Here is a 19779-nt window from a genome sequence, read left to right as displayed (position 1 = left end):
GATTCCAAGAGAGATAAAATGAAAAAAGTTAATACGTAATAATAATTGTTGCAATTATGCATAATTATTATGAAATAATATATATATATATATATATATATATATTTATAATAGATGCACTGGAAAGGAAATTAAGCAGTTCCGCAAAATCGCTGTGAGTGGCGCTACACTACCAGTCATTGCTAGCAGCAGATTCACTTTGAGTGCTGGCTAGTCAGACATCACTTTGGCTTTGAACAATGAACAGCCAGGACGATTTTAGATCTGTCTGTTAGTTTGTCATTTAAAATAGCATAAATGAGGTGACCGCATTTGCTTAAACTTTTTTCAGCGGTGTTCAGAGGAAGCATGGCGAGCGAAAATAAAATAATATGGATGAGCAAGATTTTTTATCTAATGTGTCTCCTGTTCAGTTCCGGAAGAAATGCTGCACAGATAAGCTATTCTCTTCAAGAAGAATCAAAAACTGGAGTCACCGTGGGGAACATTGCAAAGGATTTAGGAATTGATCCGGCCTTACTGGAAAATAGGAATTTACGTATCGTTGCGGGGACAAAGCAAGAGCTCTTTCGGGTAAATCATGAAGACGGCGCTTTGTTTGTGAACCAGAGAATAGACAGAGAAGAGCTGTGCGCTAAAACCAACCCATGTCTCATTCATCTCAAAGCAGTGATAGAAAATCCACTCGAAATGCACCAGATATCAGTTGACATTATCGATGTCAATGATAATCCACCGGGTTTTTTGGACGAAAACTATAAACTGGAAATACTTGAATCTGCAATGGCAGGGGCACGATTTCAGTTAGAAACCGCGCACGACCCAGATATAGGCTCAAACGACTTGCAATCATATAAACTGAGCCAAAATCTTTATTTTCGTTTAGAAACAGAAGACATGGGAGACGAAGGTAAGATTCCTGTTCTAATTTTACAAAAACCTCTTGATAGAGAGAAAATCGCAAGGCATAATCTAATATTAACTGCGACGGACGGTGGCAAGCCACAGAAATCAACTACTTTGAATATTACAATTATAGTGTCAGATATTAATGATAATACTCCCGTTTGTGATAAACAAAAATACACAGTGACAGTGAAAGAAAATGCCCCTGAAGGTACATTTCTGCTCCGCGTTAATGCTTCAGATTCAGATGAAGGACTAAACGGAGAAATTGAATACGCTTTACGGAACAAGTTTAGAAACGGAGCATCTGAGGTTTTTGATTTAAATAGTTTAACGGGAGAATTAAAGATAAAAGGTGGGCTTAATTTTGAGGAAAAGCAAGTTTATGAGTTAAAGATACTGGCTGCTGATAAGGGGGCCGTATCTTTGTCTACACAGTGTAATGTGCTTGTAAATGTTGAGGATGTCAACGACAACCCGCCTGAAATTGACGTCACTTCAGTATCCAGCCACATTCCAGAGGATGCGCCTCCTGGGACTGTGGTAGCTTTGATGGGAGTTACAGACCTGGATTCAGGTATGAACGGAAAGATAGTTTGCTCTCTGCCTAAGGATATTCCTTTTGACCTCAAGCCGTCGCCTGATGGAAACTTTTATTCTTTGGTAACTAAAGAATACATTGACAAAGAATCGAAATCGTCTTATGATATCACTATAACAGCCAAAGATTTAGGAACTCCGTCCTTAACATCAACAAGAGTAATTCACGTCGATGTCACGGATGTTAACGACAACAGCCCCACATTTGCGCAAAGCCCGTATACCTTCTACGTGGTTGAAAACAACAAACCAGGAATTGTCGTTTTCTCATTAAGTGCAGCTGATACAGATGAAGGTGAAAACGCACGTGTATCGTATTCAATTGATCGAATGAATTCAGACCAAACTATGACTTCTTTTCTTAGTATTAATGAGGCGAATGGTACCGTTTACTCATTGAAGAGCTTTGACTTTGAGTCGTTAAAAACTTTTCAATTCTTTGTTGTGGCCAAAGACTCTGGAACTCCATCTCTGAGCAGTAACGTGACAGTGAACGTGTTCATTCTGGACCAGAACGACAACGTTCCAGTGATCTTGTATCCAGTCAGCGCTAACGGTTCTGCTGAGGGTGTGGAAGAGATTCCCCGTAATGTAAACGCAGGTCATTTGGTGACTAAAATCAGAGCCTATGACGCAGATATAGGATACAACGGCTGGTTATTATTTTCACTGCAGGAAGTTAGTGACCACAGTCTCTTTGGTTTGGACCGCTATACAGGACAGATAAGGACCCTTCGCTCATTCACAGAAACAGACGAGGCCCAGCATAAACTGGTCATACTGGTCAAAGACAATGGGAACGTTTCACTCTCAGCAACAGCGACTGTGATTGTAAAAGTTGTGGAGCCCAAAGAGGCTTTTGCAGCTTCTGATGTGAAAAACGCAGTAAAAGACGAGGAGGAAAGCAACGTGACGTTTTATTTGATCATCACTTTGGGCTCGGTTTCAGTGCTTTTTGTCATCAGCATTATCGTGTTGATTGTAATGCAGTGCTCTAAATCAACAGACTATTCGTCCAAGTATTTACAGGATACAAATTACGACGGGACTCTGTGTCACAGCATCCAGTACAGATCTGGAGACAAACGGTACATGTTAGTTGGACCCAGAATGAGTATCGGCTCTACTATAGTCCCGGGCAGTAATGGAAATACTCTAGTGATACCAGATCGAAGAAGAAGAGATTCTGGAGAGGTAAGATGCATCTTTAATAATTTCACATATTTTTAAAAGTGTGCATGTGTGTGTACGCTTTTCGAAGAGCTGTCCTTGGTGCTGAAATTTGAATCCATGAACCTTCTCCCTGGTAATTCGTCTCACACTAACTTTTTTCTCCCTTTTTCTCAAGTGGTCTACTGTTCAGATGTTCACGTCTACTGGTAAATGTGTATAGGAAATAAATGAAAAACAACATGTGATTAGTGCTTAAAGTAAACATCACACTGAAGCTATTGCTTTCGTTTTGATGAAGAACATTAATCGCTATATTTCAGCACTGGTGGAAAACATACACAAATTTGATAAGTGGATGCAACGGATACCAATATATTACTAAAGTAAAAGTCATCCATTAAAAAAAAAATAAGTAAAATTACATTCAAAATAGTACTTAATTGTCAAAAGTAAAAGTGAACACTGCAAAGTTAAAATCATTCTTCTAATAAAAAGTGACCCATTCGTTCACTTCTAGAACCTGAAGATAATACAATAAATTACACTGTGACTAAAGAAGGTGAAAATAGAGAATTTTATTTACAAAATAATTTGTAGTTCATGGAATTGAATGTGAATGGGAGCTTGGTTACAAATAGACCAGTTTTCGACTGAAAACATTATCATTTTAAAACAGGAAAAACAAATATAATGTTTACCATCTGTTGTATGTTTAAGAAAAAAAAAAAGTTAAAAAACAAAAATAAAAACAAAAAACAACAACAACAACAAAAAAAAACATAACATAAACCAACTGACATCATTTAAAACTACATCAGCAAAAAAAAAAAAAAAAAAAAGGCTATTATGCAATTTAAAGTTGCAAAAGCTTGAAGTACTCAAGCACAAATGTACCAAATTAAGAGTTTAAAAGTAAAGTTATGTAACAATGTATGCCAATTATGTACACAAAATGACCTAAAACGTGTTAAAACAGTCAACAACAACAACAACAACAACAAAACAACAAAAAAACATTCTTTTTGAGAGTGTACTTTTTGGTCACTGTCTTGTATTGGACATTGAAATTAATGAAAACTTTATTATCTGGTTAGTTGTAGGACGCTTTGGTTTAAAGCAAGTGAAGTCTGATGCATGCATTGGTAGGTGGATTCTAATGTTTTCTGTCACTGAAATTCGTCATCATCGGCTATATTTTCAGTTAGCCTCATGGTGCCAGTATTATACAAGGAAACGTTTTTAAATACAGCCCCTCCTCTTCGCGACGTCACACAGTTGTTCCTTTCCACAAAAAGCGCAATTCTGTGTTGTTGAAACACAGGCTACCTTATTGTCTGCGTGGATTATGGTGAAATGTTTGAAAAAAATTGGACAATTTATGGCATCTCGGAGAATTCGCTCATGAAGAAACCACAAGGGCAACAGTAATTTGTTTTCTGATAGGCCTTTGAATCATGATGGAACACGAAGGACAAAAGCGGAGATGGGAGTGCTGGTGGATCGCTTTGTGTTTCTCTTGTCTGCTGTGCTTCGGACAGCAGGTTTCAGCTCAGTTAAGATACTCTATTCCAGAGGAGGTAAAAGATGGAACCGTCGTTGGAAATATTGCAAAGGATTTGGGCCTAGATATCAGTGCTTTGACGGACAGGCGGTTCCGTATTGTGTCTGGATCCAAAGACGATTTTTTTCAGGTAAATCAGAACGGCGTCTTGCGTGTTCAAAAGAAAATCGACCGAGAGGCACTGTGTGATAGTTATAGTGCGTGCGTCATAAATCTGAAAATTGTTGTAGAAAATCCTCTTGAAATACATTATATTGCAGTGGAGGTGACCGATGTAAATGACAATTCGCCCAGTTTTAGTGAACATGAGAAACGTCTGGAGATTTCAGAATCTACTGCTCGAGGGACGCGCTTTCAGCTTAAGGCCGCGCGTGACCCGGATGCAGGGATAAATTCTATTCGTATGTACAAATTAACCCAAAATGAACACTTTGATCTAGAAGTAAGAGATCAGGGAGAAGATAAACTACCATTTTTAGTTCTACAAAAAACTTGACCGCGAGATCAATGATGAATATCATTTAGTTTTGACAGCAGTTGATGGCGGAAATCCACAACAATCAGGAACTCTAAATGTTACAGTTGTTGTTCTTGATAATAATGACAACAGACCTGTTTTTAGCCAAGACATATATTCTACAACATTAAAGGAAAATATACAAGTTGGAACACTAGTCATTCAGGTTCAAGCAAGTGATGCAGATTATGGCTCAAATGGAGAGGTCACCTACGCGTTTGGCAGCGATCAGAACCCAAAGGTTTATGAAATTTTTAGCTTGGATAAACTGACTGGTGATATTCGTGTGAAAGGCGATGTAGATTTTGAGGAGAAATTTGTTTACAAACTTGATGTTCAAGCATCTGATAATGGCCAGCCACCTATGAAGACAGATTGTAGAGTTGTCATAAAAATTTTGACATAAACGATAACAAACCAGAGATCGATGTAACGTCATTGTCGAAAATGGTGTCTGAAGATTCCAAACCTGGCACTGTAATCTCGCTCATTAGTGTTACTGACAGAGACACTGGTGTTAATGGAAAAGTTGTGTGCGCTCTCTCAGAAAACGTTCCATTTGAATTAAAACAATCAGTTCAGGAAAACATGTACTCGTTAGTGACTAAAGGGAACATGGACCGTGAAACTGTATCGCATTATGATATTACAATAACAGCAAGCGACTTGGGTCAACCTCCACTGTCCTCTTATAAAACTCTGAGCGTGCAGGTGTCAGATGTCAATGACAACCCGCCTAAATTTAGCCTAAATCCCATCGAATTATATATGATTGAAAATAACGCTGCAGGCGCGCCTATTCTCACACTGAGTGCTTTTGACAAAGACCTAAATGAAAACTCTGTAATTTCATACCAGATTATTAAAGGGAATGGGACACAAAGTGACATGACATCTTTTCTAAATATTAATTCTGAAACAGGCGTAATTTATGCACTCAAAAGTTTTGATTTTGAGACTGTCAAAACCTTTCAATTTTACGCGCTCGCTGCAGACTCTGGAACTCCATCTCTGAGCAGTAACGTGACAGTGAACGTGTTTATTCTGGATCAGAACGATAATGTTCCAGTCATCCTATACCCAGTCAGCGCTAACGGTTCTGCTGAAGGTGTGGAAGAGATTCCCCGTAATGCAAACGCAGGTCATTTGGTGACTAAAGTCAGAGCCTACGATGCAGATATAGGATACAACGGCTGGTTATTATTTTCACTGCAGGAAGTTAGTGACCACAGTCTCTTTGGTTTGGACCGCTATACAGGACAAATAAGAACCCTTCGCTCATTCACAGAAACAGACGAGGCCAAGCATAAACTGATCATACTGGTCAAAGACAATGGGAACGTTTCACTCTCAGCAACAGCGACTGTGACTTTCAAAGTTGTGGAGCCCAAAGAGGCTTTTGCCGCTTCTGATGTAAAAAATGCAGTAAAAGACGAGGAGGAAAACAACATGACATTTTATTTGATCATCACTTTGGGCTCGGTTTCAGTGCTTTTTGTCATCAGCATCATCGTGTTGATTGTAATGCAGTGCTCTAAATCAACAGACTATTCGTCCAAGTATTTACAGGATACAAATTATGATGGGACTCTGTGTCACAGCATCCAGTACAGATCTGGAGACAAACGGTACATGTTAGTTGGACCCAGAATGAGTATCGGCTCTACTATAGTTCCGGGCAGTAATGGAAATACTCTAGTGATCCCAGATCGCAGGAGGCGAGATTCTGGTGAGGTAAGAGCTGTTTTATTCTTTTTGCACTGGTAATAGCATAATTAGCATTATTATGCTTTTTTTTGGCATGGCTGTTTTCATTGTTTATAAAATATTGGTCTTAATTTTGGTTGTGGAGCGGGCTTATTGCTCTTTCAATCTGACCTCATATAACTAGAAATAAAATAGAAGTACAAATAAATGATTAGTTCCTTGATATTCGAGCACAAGACTTTTGAGAAAATTGGGAAAATTTTTCCCAATTGAATTTTAACAGATTTTTGCGTTGTGATGGGAATGTTGCTTATTTGATACGTCTAAGACTTTATTTTCTGATACATATTGTTATATAGCAGAACCAGCCTTTTCAGGTTAAGAGATTTAACTGCAAGAAAGAGAGGATCCTGATTATGGCATGAATTCTGCTTGATTTATACACTGAGCGAAACCGATTATTTGGAACATGAGCTTTGCGATTTTTTTTGTTTATTTTTTTTTTTTTTTTTTTACCTTAGCCTTACTGTTTTATTTTATTTTATTGTTTAATGTTTAATGCTGCTTATCTGTGACATTCTTAACAAACCTCATGGTGTCATTGTTGTACAGGGAAAGCATCTATTCACCCTGCCCCCCATATCTAGTTTGCGTTTAGCATTTTGTTCAAAGCAGAGGGAGGATGAGTTATGTTTGAAGACGACCGAATACAGAACTGCGTGGATGTTGGAGCCTTTTCGTGCATCACCTTTGTTTGTTCGTTTAAGATGAATATATATGTATAATCTGACCAGGTAGCGACATTTACTTGTGGATTTCGCTGTAGTTCGCAATGGAAGCTGGAGGACAAAGGCGCAAAGGGGAGTACTGGAGGACGGTTTTCTGTTTTCTTCTGTGCTTTGGGCAGCAGCTTTCAGCTCAGATAAGATACTCTGTTTCAGAGGAGGTAAAAGAGGGATCTGTTGTCGGGAATATCGCCAAGGATTTGGGACTGGATGTTAGTACTTTGATGGACAGGCGGTTTCGTATCGTGTCTGGATCAGACGAAGCGCTTTTCATGGTAAATCAGAACAATGGCGTTTTATATGTCCAAAGAAAAATTGACAGAGAGGCGCTGTGTAATAGTATTGGAGCGTGCTTGGTTAACCTAAAAATAGTGGTGGAAAATCCACTTGAGCTCCATTATATTGTCGTTGAGATAACTGATGTAAATGACCACTCCCCTACATTTACAGAAAAAGAAAAGCGATTAGAAATATCCGAAAACACTCTGCAAGGAACGCGTTTTCAGCTGCAGGTCGCGCGCGACCCTGATATTGGATCAAATTCTGTGCGCTTGTATAAACTGAGTCAAAACGAGCATTTTGATTTAGAAATAAGGGACAGGGCAGAAGATAAACTGCCTTTTCTGGTTTTACAAAAGCCTCTTGACCGTGAGCACAAAGCTGAACACAATTTAATATTAACAGCAATAGATGGCGGCAATCCGCAAAGATCAGGAACATTAAACATAACAGTATTTGTTCTTGACGTAAATGACAACCGTCCTTTGTTTACTCAAGATGTCTATTCTTCAACTCTGCACGAAAATGTGCAGACTGGAACTTTAGTAATGAAAGTTATGGCAAGTGATTATGATTACGGTCCAAATGGTGAAGTGTCTTACACTTTTGGAGGGGACAACAACGAAAACATATTTCATATCTTTGACCTGAATAGATTAACTGGTGAAATACGTGTTATAGGAGAGGTAGACTTTGAAAAGAACAGTGTTTATAAGCTGGATATACAGGCAATTGACAATGGACAGCCGCCTTTAACTACTGACTGTAGAGTAATTATAAAGATACTTGATTTAAACGACAATAAGCCGATCATTGATGTGACGTCACTATCGAACGTTGTGTCTGAAGATTCCAAACCTGGTACTGTAATCTCACTCATTAGTGTTACTGACAGAGACACTGGTGTTAATGGAAAAGTTGTGTGCTCTCTCTCAGGGAATGTTCCGTTTGAATTAAAACAATCAGTTCAGGAAAACATGTACTCCTTAGTGACTAAAGGGAACCTGGACCGTGAAACTGTATCACATTATGATATTACAATAACAGCCAGCGACTTGGGTCAACCTCCACTGTCCTCTTATAAAACTCTGAGCGTGCAGGTGTCAGATGTTAATGACAACGCACCTGAGTTTAGCCTAAATCCCATCGAATTATATATGATTGAAAATAACGCTGCAGGCGCGCCTATTCTCACGCTGAGTGCTTTTGACAAAGACCTAAATGAAAACTCTTTGATTTCATATCAGATTATTAAAGGGAATGGGACACAAAGTGACATGACATCTTTTCTGAATATTAATTCTGAGACTGGTTTCATTCACGCGCTGAAGAGCTTTGACTTTGAAACTGTAAAAACGTTCCCGTTCCAAGTTGTTGCTACAGACTCTGGAACTCCGTCTCTCAGCAGTAACGTGACAGTGAACGTGTTTATTCTGGATCAGAACGACAACGTTCCTGTGATCTTATATCCAGTCAGCGCTAACGGTTCTGCTGAGGGTGTGGAAGAGATTCCCCGTAATGTGAACGCAGGTCATTTGGTGACTAAAATCAGAGCATATGACGCAGATATAGGATACAACGGCTGGTTATTATTTTCACTGCAGGAAGTTAGTGACCACAGTCTCTTTGGTTTGGACCGCTATACAGGACAGATAAGGACCCTTCGCTCATTCACAGAAACGGACGAAGCCCAGCATAAACTGCTCGTACTGGTCAAAGACAATGGCAACGTTTCACTTTCAGCAACAGCGACTGTGATTGTCAAAGTTGTGGAGCCCAAAGAGGCTTTTGCAGCTTCTGATGTGAAAAACGCAGTAAAAGACGAGGAGGAAAACAACGTGACATTTTATTTGATCATCACTTTGGGCTCGGTTTCAGTGCTTTTTGTCATCAGCATCATCGTGTTGATTGTAATGCAGTGCTCTAAATCGACAGACTATTCGTCCAAGTATTTACAGGATACAAATTACGACGGGACTCTGTGTCACAGCATCCAGTACAGATCTGGAGACAAACGATACATGTTAGTTGGACCCAGAATGAGTATCGGCTCTACTCTAGTCCCGGGCAGTAATGGAAATACTCTAGTGATACCAGATCGCAGGAGGAGAGATTCTGGAGAGGTAAGAGTGACTGATTAACTCTAATTGCAGTCTCTAACAGCACGTTTGTATGCGTGCTTCTTCTCCGTTAGCTTTTGTTGTCTTTTTATGTCTTTATTTGTTTAGGCTTGGCTGTTCTTTGTTAAAATTTCGAGACTTTAAAGTTTTTTTTTTTTTTTTTCTCATGTCATGGTGGATTTAAACATAACTACAGAATACAGAGATGATGCCTATTTTCTCTGTTGTTGATTCATTGTTGGTTTAAAATATAAAGTGTGTAAAATGTTAAAATTAGATTATTCTCTCAAACTTTCCCTATGACATCCTGAAATACGTGTCTACAGTTTGCCTGGAGATATGTTTTCTTCGTTTGTGAAACAATCATTTCTACCTTAACTGCCTTGCAGTGAACACTGAGAAAGGAATATCTTTTCTTGTTGGTGGTGTTTTTATCTACTCCACATGGTGTCAGTGTTACTCTAGGATACTGTCCTGTTGACCTACCCCAACGGGCGTCAGCTGTAATGAGAAACATATTTGTGTTTTGTGCAGAGAGTCGGAGCAGTGTAGCGGTGCGTTTGGAGCAGTGGTGACTGATAATTTCATCGTACATCCTTTTTCAGTCATGTACCTGATATCAGAGATTAGAATAGGAAAAGACAGTGTTTCATGTGAAGATCATTTTTAATCCGAAGTTATTCAAATATCTTTATTTGCGATGGATGTCAGAGGACAATGGAGCAGACGGCAGTGCTGGTGGATTACTCTTTCTGTGCTGTTGTGTGTCGGGAATCTGGTTAGTGCACAGATAAAATACAATGTACCAGAGGAAGTGAAAGAAGGATTTGTTGTTGGAAATATTGCAAAGGATTTAAGTCTTGATGTCAGCAATTTGGCGCACCGTCGGTTTCGAATTGTTTCTGGACCTGATGACGCGCTCTTCCAGGTAAATCAGAACAATGGGGAACTGTATGTCAGTAAGAGAATAGACAGAGAGAAGCTGTGTGATGGAAACGCTGTTTGTTCGATTAGTTTGAAATGTGTTATTGAAGACCCCTTGGAGGTACATTATATAGAGGTTGAAATAACCGATGTAAACGATAATCCACCCATTTTCCCGAGATCTGAGCAGCAATTTGAAATAGCCGAGCATACGCTTTTGGGAACACGTTTCCAAGTACAAACTGCAAGAGATCCTGATCTGGGAATGAATACAGTTCGACACTATAAATTAAGTCAGAATGAGCTGTTTGATATCGACGTTCGGGAAAGGCATGACACAAAAATACCATTTTTAGTTTTAAAGAAAGCACTGGACAGAGAAAGGCAGGGCAAACATAGACTAATCCTGACAGCCATAGATGGTGGAAACCCAAAGAAATCAGGGACTCTTAACATCACTGTTATTGTTCTAGATACAAATGACAATCGGCCCGTCTTTAGCCGCGATTCATATACTGCAACAATCCTGGAAAATGCAGCTCCAGGCACTGTCTTAATTAAAATAAACGCAACTGATTTAGATGATGGAATGAACGGTGAAATCGAGTTCTCGTTAGGCGAAAATTTTGAAGGAAAAATACACGACCTGTTTACGCTTGACAAGAACACGGGTGAATTACAAGTTAAAGGAAAAATAGACTTTGAGGAAACGAATGTCTTTAAATTAGATGTGCAGGCATCTGATAAAGGCCAGCCTCCCCTTATAGCTGAAGCAGAACTTAGCATTAAGGTCACGGATGTTAATGATAACTCCCCTGAAATTGAGATAACATCCCTTTCTAATGTTATATCTGAAAATGCGAACCCTGGAACCGCCATAGCCTTAATCAGCGTTTCAGACAAGGACTCCAGTGTCAATGGCAGAGTAATTTGTACATTACCTGAAAATATGCCATTTGAGCTGAAATCATCATTTAAAGAGAATATTTATTCATTAGTGACAAAGGGACGTTTAGATAGAGAAGTTACGTCAAGGTATGAAATCACTATAACAGCTACTGACTTAGGAAATCCACCTTTGTCGTCTTTTAAAATATTAAATATACAGGTCTCTGATGTAAATGATAACGCCCCAGAGTTTCCCCAGAATTCATATGAGCTTTATTTATCTGAAAACAATGTCCCTGGTGCTTCTATATTCTCTGTTACTGCCTTCGACAGAGACTTAAACGAAAATGCTGCAATAGCATATAACCTAAATCAAGGGGATTTGACATCTTTCCTGAATATTAATTCAGAAACTGGGATTATTTATGCGCTGAAAAGTTTTGATTTTGAAACCACCAAAACTTTTCATTTCCAAGTTTTTGCCTCAGATTCTGGAACTCCGTCTCTCAGCAGTAACGTGACAGTGAACGTATTTATTCTGGATCAGAACGACAACGTTCCTGTGATCTTATATCCAGTCAGCGCGAATGGTTCTGCTGAGGGTGTGGAAGAGATTCCCCGTAATGTCAACGCAGGTCATTTGGTGACTAAAATCAGAGCCTATGATGCAGATATAGGATACAACGGCTGGTTATTATTTTCACTGCAGGAAGTTAGTGACCACAGTCTCTTTGGTTTGGACCGCTATACAGGACAGATAAGGACCCTTCGCTCATTCACAGAAACAGACGAGGCCCAGCATAAACTACTCATACTGGTCAAAGACAATGGGAACGTTTCACTTTCAGCAACAGCGACTGTGATTGTCAAAGCTGTGGAGCCCAAAGAGGCTTTTGCAGCTTCTGATGTGAAAAACGCAGTAAAAGACGAGGAGGAAAACAACGTGACATTTTATTTGATCATCACTTTGGGCTCGGTTTCAGTGCTTTTTGTCATCAGCATCATTGTGTTGATTGTAATGCAGTGCTCTAAATCGACAGACTATTCGTCCAAGTATTTACAGGATGCAAATTACGATGGGACTCTGTGCCACAGCATCCAGTACAGATCTGGAGACAAACGGTACATGTTAGTTGGACCCAGAATGAGTATCGGCTCTACTATAGTCCCGGGCAGTAATGGAAATACTCTAGTCATACCAGATCGTAGGAGGAGAGATTCTGGAGAGGTAAGAATTGCGATTTTTTTTTCTTCTTTGTATGCAAATACTAACTCGTACATATTTGCATACAGACTACAAAATATGTTTATTATAAAACTGATGAGCAAACTGCAAATGAAGAATTTCTGACGATTGTTTTGCTTTGCAAAAAAAGTGCAATATATGCTTTACCATATGTCTAAATATTTGCTGTTGTTCAAAATGTTGACAGTGTAGCGGGAACTGTCCGGTGCGCTGGTGCTGAAATTAGTTGCGGTTCTCTTAGAATGGGCTAGATTACTAGTGAATTAAAGCTGGCTCTATTGTGCTCTCATAGGCTACGTTCACACTTGGCGTCTTTTTTCAAACTGCCAGCGTCTGTTTTACATTATAATTCTATGGAGTAAACCGTCTTTTCAAAAAAGTCATGAGCGCTTTTTTTAAACGCCAGCGCCGGCGTCTTTTTCTGCAGCTCAGAGCGTCTTTTCAAGTTGAAAAAAGTTCAACTTTTCTGAAAAGAACGCCCTACGTCAAGCGCCTTTTTGACAGCTGACCAATGACAAGCGAGTAGCGAGACCTGTCGTTTCCATAACAACAAGAACAGCAAGAAAAATGGAGACGGTGCCGGTTGATAGACTTTTATTTTATTGTTGTTAACTGACATTCTCCTCCCCGTTAACTTTAAAAACCGACGCGCTGCCCACAAGGCTATCGGAGCCGCGCGTCGGTTTTTGTTAACAAACGAGCGTCCCTTTTTCCAGTCTCGGCTAGCAGATCTTTCCCGATCCCGTCCTCTCTCTCTCTCTCTCTCTCTCTCCCACTTCGCTTCCTGTCTAAATACTGCCCTATCAAGTAAAGGGCAAAAATGCTAAAATAATAATAATAATAATAATAATAACAATAATAAAACACCAGCGCAGAGCGAGCTTCCCCTTTTCCCGAGATTCATACGATTGCAGCTGTTGTTATAGCAACAAAAAACGCCCTCGGCTGCAACGCTGCCAGCTTCTTTTTTTACTAAAAAAGCGCCGCTGTCAACTTTTTCTTGTCAAAAAAGACGCCAAGTGTGAACGTAGCCATACACGTCTGCACGAGTTGTTTTTTGGTGATATTCATGCACTTTATGAAATGATGTAGCCTGAAGTTATAGTGGGCCACTGAATGCAGATCTTTTACGTGGTTTTATACATTCAATATGTGCTTAATGAAATATTTGAGGATTTGTCTTCATGTAGACCACTCGATGTCACTGTTGCACTAGTATTTGTGTAGCAGATTAAAAACTGCCCTTCATGATGATGCCATATGTGCTGTATTGTCCCTCACATTCGTGAGGAAACATTCGCTAGCTGATGAACAGTATAAAGGTAACAGGCTGTGCGAACTGTATTAACAGTGAATCTATTTTATTTGCCATTTATTGTGTCATTTAATCATCCAGAACATATTGATCATTGGAATAACGGTGCAGTGATCAGTTGCAATGGAAGCCCGAGGACAAAGGCACGGATGGGAGCTCTGGTGGATTTTTCTGTGTTTCTCTTTGCTTGCGTGCTTCGGACAGCAGGTTTCAGCGCAGATAAGATACTCTGTTCTGGAAGAGGTGAAAGAGGGATCTGTCGTCGGGAACTGTGCTAAGGATTTGGGTCTTGACATCAGTACATTAGTGGACAGACGGTTCCGTATTGTCTCTGGATCAAATGACGCACTTTTTCAGGTAAATCCGAACAATGGGATCTTGTATGTGGATAAGCACATTGACAGAGAAGAGGTGTGTGATGGAAATAGCGCCTGCTTGATTAATTTGAAAATAGTTGTCGAAAATCCTCTCGAGGTCCATTATGTGGAGGTTGAAATCACAGATGTGAATGATCACTCTCCTTCATTCCAAGATAAAGACTTCTATCTAGAGGCTGCAGAAAACGCTGTAACTGGAACACGATTTGAACTTCAAACTGCTCGAGATCTGGATGTGGGCATTAATTCAGTTAGACATTACCAGCTGAGTAAGAATGTGCATTTTGATTTGGAAATCAAAGATAGTGTATATGGAGATAAAACCCCTTTCTTAATATTACAGAAACCAATGGACAGGGAAATCACTGAAATACACAGGTTACTACTAACTGCAGTAGATGGCGGAAGTCCACCAAAATCGGGCACTCTCAATATCACTGTCTTTGTTTTGGATATAAATGATAACCGACCTATATGCAACAGCGATACCTTAACGATAACACTGCGTGAAAATGCAATTATTGACACTGTAGTGACAATTATAAATGCCAGTGATGCAGATAGTGGTCTAAACGGTGAAGTAGAATATACATACGGCAGAAACATGAAACCAAAAATACATGAAATATTTCTATTAGATCGGGCGACTGGTGAAATACGAGTTAAAGGCTTAATTGACTTTGAAGAAAATGAAATCTACAGTTTGATAATAAGGGCATCAGACAAAGGGACTCCTCCCACTAACACGGATTGTCAGCTCATCATTAAAGTTGAAGATGTAAATGACAATAAACCAGAAATACAAGTAACATCTCTTTCAAATGTAGTTTCAGAGGATGCAAAAATAGGAACTGTTATCTCTCTCATAAGTGTAAGTGATAAAGATTCTGGGATCAATGGAAAAGTTGTGTGTAGCCTGTCAGGCAATGTGCCATTTGAGTTAAAACCGTCTGTTCAGGATAACATGTATTCCCTTGTAACAAAAGAACGCTTAGACAGAGAGTTATTGTCTGAATATAATATCAAAATAACAGCAACAGATTTAGGTAACCCTTCTCTGTCAGCTTATAAAACTATGTTTGTACAGGTGTCAGATGTAAATGATAATATTCCAGAATTTTCGTCAAATCCTCTAGAGCTTTACTTAACTGAAAACAATTCTCCAGGCGCTTCTGTATTTTCTGTAAGTGCCTCAGACAAAGATATTAATGAAAATGCTGCTATAAATTATCATATCATTAGAGGAGGAGGAACACAGAACGACATGGCATCTGTCATGAATATAAATTCTGAGACTGGTGTTATTCACGCGCTGAGGAGCTTTGACTTTGAAACTGTAAAAACGTTCCAGTTCCAAGTTGTTGCTACAGACTCTGGAACTCCATCTTTGAGCAGTAATGTGACCATAAATGTGTTTATTCTGGATCAGAACGACAACGTTCCAGTGATCTTATATCCAGTCAGCGCTAACGGTTCTGCTGAGGGTGTGGAAGAGATTCCCCGTAATGTGAATGCAGGTCATTTGGTGACGAAAATCAGAGCCTATGACGCAGATATAGGATACAACGGCTGGTTGTTATTTTCACTGCAGGAAGTTAGTGACCACAGTCTCTTTGGTTTGGACCGCTATACAGGACAGATAAGGACCCTTCGATCATTCACAGAAACAGACGAGGCCCAGCATAAACTGCTCATACTGGTCAAAGACAATGGAAACATTTCACTCTCAGCAACAGCGACTATAATTGTCAAAGTTGTGGAGCCCAAAGAGGCTTTTGCAGCTTCTGATGTGAAAAACGCAATAAAAGAGGAGGAGGAAAACAATGTAACATTTTATTTGATCATCACTTTGGGTTCAGTTTCGGTGCTTTTTGTCATCAGCATCATCGTGTTGATTGTAATGCAGTGCTCTAAATCGACAGACTATTCGTCCAAGTATTTACAGGATGCAAATTACGACGGGACTCTGTGTCACAGCATCCAGTACAGATCTGGAGACAAACGATACATGTTAGTTGGACCCAGAATGAGTATCGGCTCTACTATAGTCCCAGGCAGTAATGGAAATACTTTAGTCATTCCAGATCGCAGGAGGAGAGATTCTGGAGAGGTAAGAATAATTTTTCATTTCCATGTTTTCGTAAATATTTTAGAAGATCTTATTTGGTATTTGCATTGGTATTTACATCAATGTCAATAATATATTAAGGTTAGCACACTTTTTTACAAAATTGATTTAAGTTGATTATTATTTTATTTTATTTTATTCGCTGAGACAATACTGTCTGTTGCCTCGGTTTTGGGTGCAAATATGTTTTTTTTTTTTTTTCCAAATCAGCAAACCATTCAGTCCAACCATAAATCACATTTTAACTAATTGAAATACACTGTAAATGGTAACGCCGGAGGTGATTTGAAAGGTCCAATGCTCCACTCGGTGTCAGTGTTGCTCTAATTTTTGTTTTCAAGCTTTAAGTCCAGCCCAGGTTGATGACGCGCAGGCTTTTATTGTCTCCTGGATGGTACGATCCGACAAGGCATTTAAGTATGCGATCTGTTCGTATGTTTTCAGTTAAATGGTGTTGCACTACGCAGATAAATTATACCTTATACTGTTGTTTGTAATCGCCAAGGATATATTTCTGGCAGTCTCTCAGTAATCGTTCTGTCATGGAAGCCGGAGGACAAAGGCGCAAATGGGAGTATTGGTGGATTGCTTTGTGTTTTTCCTTCCTTCTGTGTTTTGGGCAGCAAGCTTCAGCGCAGATAAGATATTCCATTCCAGAAGAACTGAAAGAAGGAACTGTTGTAGGACATATTGCTAAGGATCTTGGCCTTGATGTCAGCTCTTTAGTTAACAGGAGGTTGCGTATCGTATCTGGATCAAAGGACGCTCTATTTGAGGTAAATCAAAACAATGGCGTTTTATATGTGCATAAGAAAATTGACAGAGAGGAGCTGTGTGATGGAAATGGCGCATGCTTGATTAATCTGAAAATGGTGGTCGAAGATCCTTTGGAAATACATTATGTTGGAGTGGAGGTAACTGATGTTAACGATAATTCACCTACATTTACAGAAGAGGAGCAGCATTTTGAGATTGCGGAACATACACCCACAGGGACCCGTTTCCAAATACAGGCAGCACGAGATGCTGATACGACCATGAATAATGTTCGGTCGTATAAACTAAGTCAGAATGAGCATTTCGAAGTTGAGACAAAAGACAGAGATGAGGAAAAAATACCGCTTTTAGTTTTAAAGAAAGCACTTGACCGTGAAAACTCCGTAGAGCATAGATTAATACTAACTGCAGTCGATGGTGGAAATCCACCACGGTCAGGAAATCTTAACATAATTGTTACTGTTCTTGACGTTAATGATAACCGTCCTGTGTTTAGTCAAGACTCCTATTCTGTAGCAGTAAAAGAAAATGCTGCAATCGGAACAGTACTGATAAAACTTAACGCAACTGATTTAGACGAGGGTTCAAATGGTGTTGTAGAATATGCCTTTGGAAGAAACCTGAAGCGCAAAGTTTACGATCTCTTTAAACTGGATAGTGCAACAGGAGAAATTCAGATTAAAGGTGAGCTGGACTTTGAGGAAACAGAGGTGTACAAATTAGATATACAGGCGTCTGATAAAGGCCAGCCTCCTTTAATCGCAGAATCTGTCGTTACTATTAAGATAATAGACATCAATGACAACGCTCCTGAAATAGATGTAACTTCGCTTTCCAGTGTTGTTTCTGAGGATTCTAAACCTGGTACCGTAATTTCATTAATTAGCGTCAGTGACAAAGATTCTGGTATAAATGGGAAAATAGTACCAAGTGTTTCTGATAATATTCCTTTTGAGCTGAAACCATCAGTTCAAGAGAATATTTATTCCCTTGTTACAAAGGGAAAATTAGATAGAGAACTCCTGTCCCATTATGACATAACAATAACAGTCACTGATCTAGGACAGCCTCCATTATCCTCCTTTAAGTCTCTGAGAGTTCAGGTATCAGATGTTAACGATAACCGTCCTGAATTTTCTCAAGATCCGCTTGAATTATATTTAGTAGAAAATAATGCACCTGGTGCCTCGATAATGTCTGTGAGTGCATTCGATAAAGATTTAAATGAAAATGCAGTGATTACTTATTATATTATTAGAGGTGATGCTGCACAAAATGACATGGCGACTTTCTTGAACATTAACTCTGAAACAGGAGTTATTTATGCCTTAAACCGCTTTGACTTTGAAGTAATTCGAAAGTTTCAGTTCCAAATTGTTGCAAAGGATTCAGGAACTCCACCACTTAGCAGTAATGTGACAGTGAACGTGTTTATTCTGGATCAGAACGACAACGTTCCAGTGATCTTATATCCACTCAGCACTAACGGTTCTGCTGAGGGTGTGGAAGAGATTCCCCGTAATGCCAACGCAGGTCATTTGGTGACCAAAGTCAGAGCCTATGACGCAGATATAGGATACAACGGCTGGTTATTATTTTCACTGCAGGAAGTTAGTGACCACAGTCTCTTTGGTTTGGACCGCTATACAGGACAGATAAGAACCCTTCGCTCATTCACAGAAACAGACGAAGCCCAGCATAAACTGCTCATACTGGTCAAAGACAATGGGAACGTTTCACTCTCAGCAACAGCGACTGTGATTGTCAAAGTTGTGGAGCCTAAAGAGGCTTTTGCAGCTTCTGATGTGAAAAACGCAGTAAAAGATGAGGAGGAAAACAACGTAACATTTTATTTGATCATCACTTTGGGCTCGGTTTCAGTGCTTTTTGTCATCAGCATCATCGTGTTGATTGTAATGCAGTGCTCTAAATCGACAGACTATTCATCCAAGTATTTACAGGATACAAATTATGACGGGACTCTGTGTCACAGCATCCAGTACAGATCTGGAGACAAACGCTACATGTTAGTTGGACCCAGAATGAGTATCGGCTCTACTATAGTCCCGGGCAGTAATGGAAATACTCTAGTGATCCCAGATCGCAGGAGGAGAGATTCTGGAGAGGTAAGAATGGCTGAATAATTCTAATTTCAATCAGCGCGTTGGTTTGTTATTTTTATGCTTATTGCAAAATGGTATGCTTTTAAATTGATTTCATATCGCAAAGTCTCACTAATTAGTCCACTAAGTTTTGATTTTGTTAATTATTCTAACCATAGCTTGCAGGGAGCTGTCCGTTGCGGTGCGTTGGTGCTGAAATTATATGCAAATTCTTCAGAATATGCTTAATTGTGTTTTTCCCCCTGAAAGCATCTTTAAAAACCATAATGTTAGTCGTCAAAAATACTGAATGGATGGAAACTTAAATATACTTATTTTTTGTTTAAGTTCTTACATTTTACATTTGCAGTGCT

The 19779-nt window shown here is 39.4% G+C and overlaps 3 protein-coding genes and 1 pseudogene across 5 annotated transcripts in view; all 4 read left to right on the top strand.

Moving 5' to 3' along the window:
• The first annotated feature begins 248 nt into the window (after window positions 1–248).
• The window catches only part of LOC127175972 (protocadherin alpha-10-like), a 56642-nt gene continuing 37111 nt past the window's right edge, over window positions 249–19779 (top strand). Inside the window, exon 1 of one of the 3 annotated variants that reach the window (XM_051127349.1) lies at window positions 249–2700. In XM_051127349.1, coding sequence (XP_050983306.1) covers window positions 349–2700 — 2352 coding nt within the window. In that variant the 5' untranslated portion in view covers window positions 249–348. Of the gene's footprint in view, window positions 2701–7156; window positions 9652–16917; window positions 19430–19779 lie in introns of those variants that run through there. The other 2 variants (XM_051127347.1, XM_051127345.1) reach the window with 2 other exon arrangements.
• On the top strand, window positions 3985–6889 carry LOC127176669 (protocadherin alpha-7-like; annotated as a pseudogene).
• LOC127176668 (protocadherin alpha-2-like) lies at window positions 10114–12811 on the top strand. The gene has a single exon (XM_051128459.1). The coding sequence runs from the start codon at window positions 10349–10351 to the stop codon at window positions 12809–12811; it is 2463 nt and encodes an 820-aa protein (XP_050984416.1). The 5' UTR covers window positions 10114–10348.
• Window positions 13989–16889, top strand: LOC127176667 (protocadherin gamma-A5-like). Its single transcript, XM_051128458.1, has 2 exons — window positions 13989–16564; window positions 16868–16889. The coding sequence occupies exons 1-2, from the start codon at window positions 14145–14147 to the stop codon at window positions 16887–16889; spliced, it is 2442 nt and encodes an 813-aa protein (XP_050984415.1). The 5' UTR covers window positions 13989–14144.

This window comes from Labeo rohita, chromosome 14, assembly GCF_022985175.1.
Source record: "Labeo rohita strain BAU-BD-2019 chromosome 14, IGBB_LRoh.1.0, whole genome shotgun sequence".
Lineage (NCBI taxonomy): Eukaryota > Metazoa > Chordata > Actinopteri > Cypriniformes > Cyprinidae > Labeo > Labeo rohita.
Note: the sequence above shows the minus strand (reverse complement) of the source record. Positions and strands in the feature narration are given on the sequence as shown.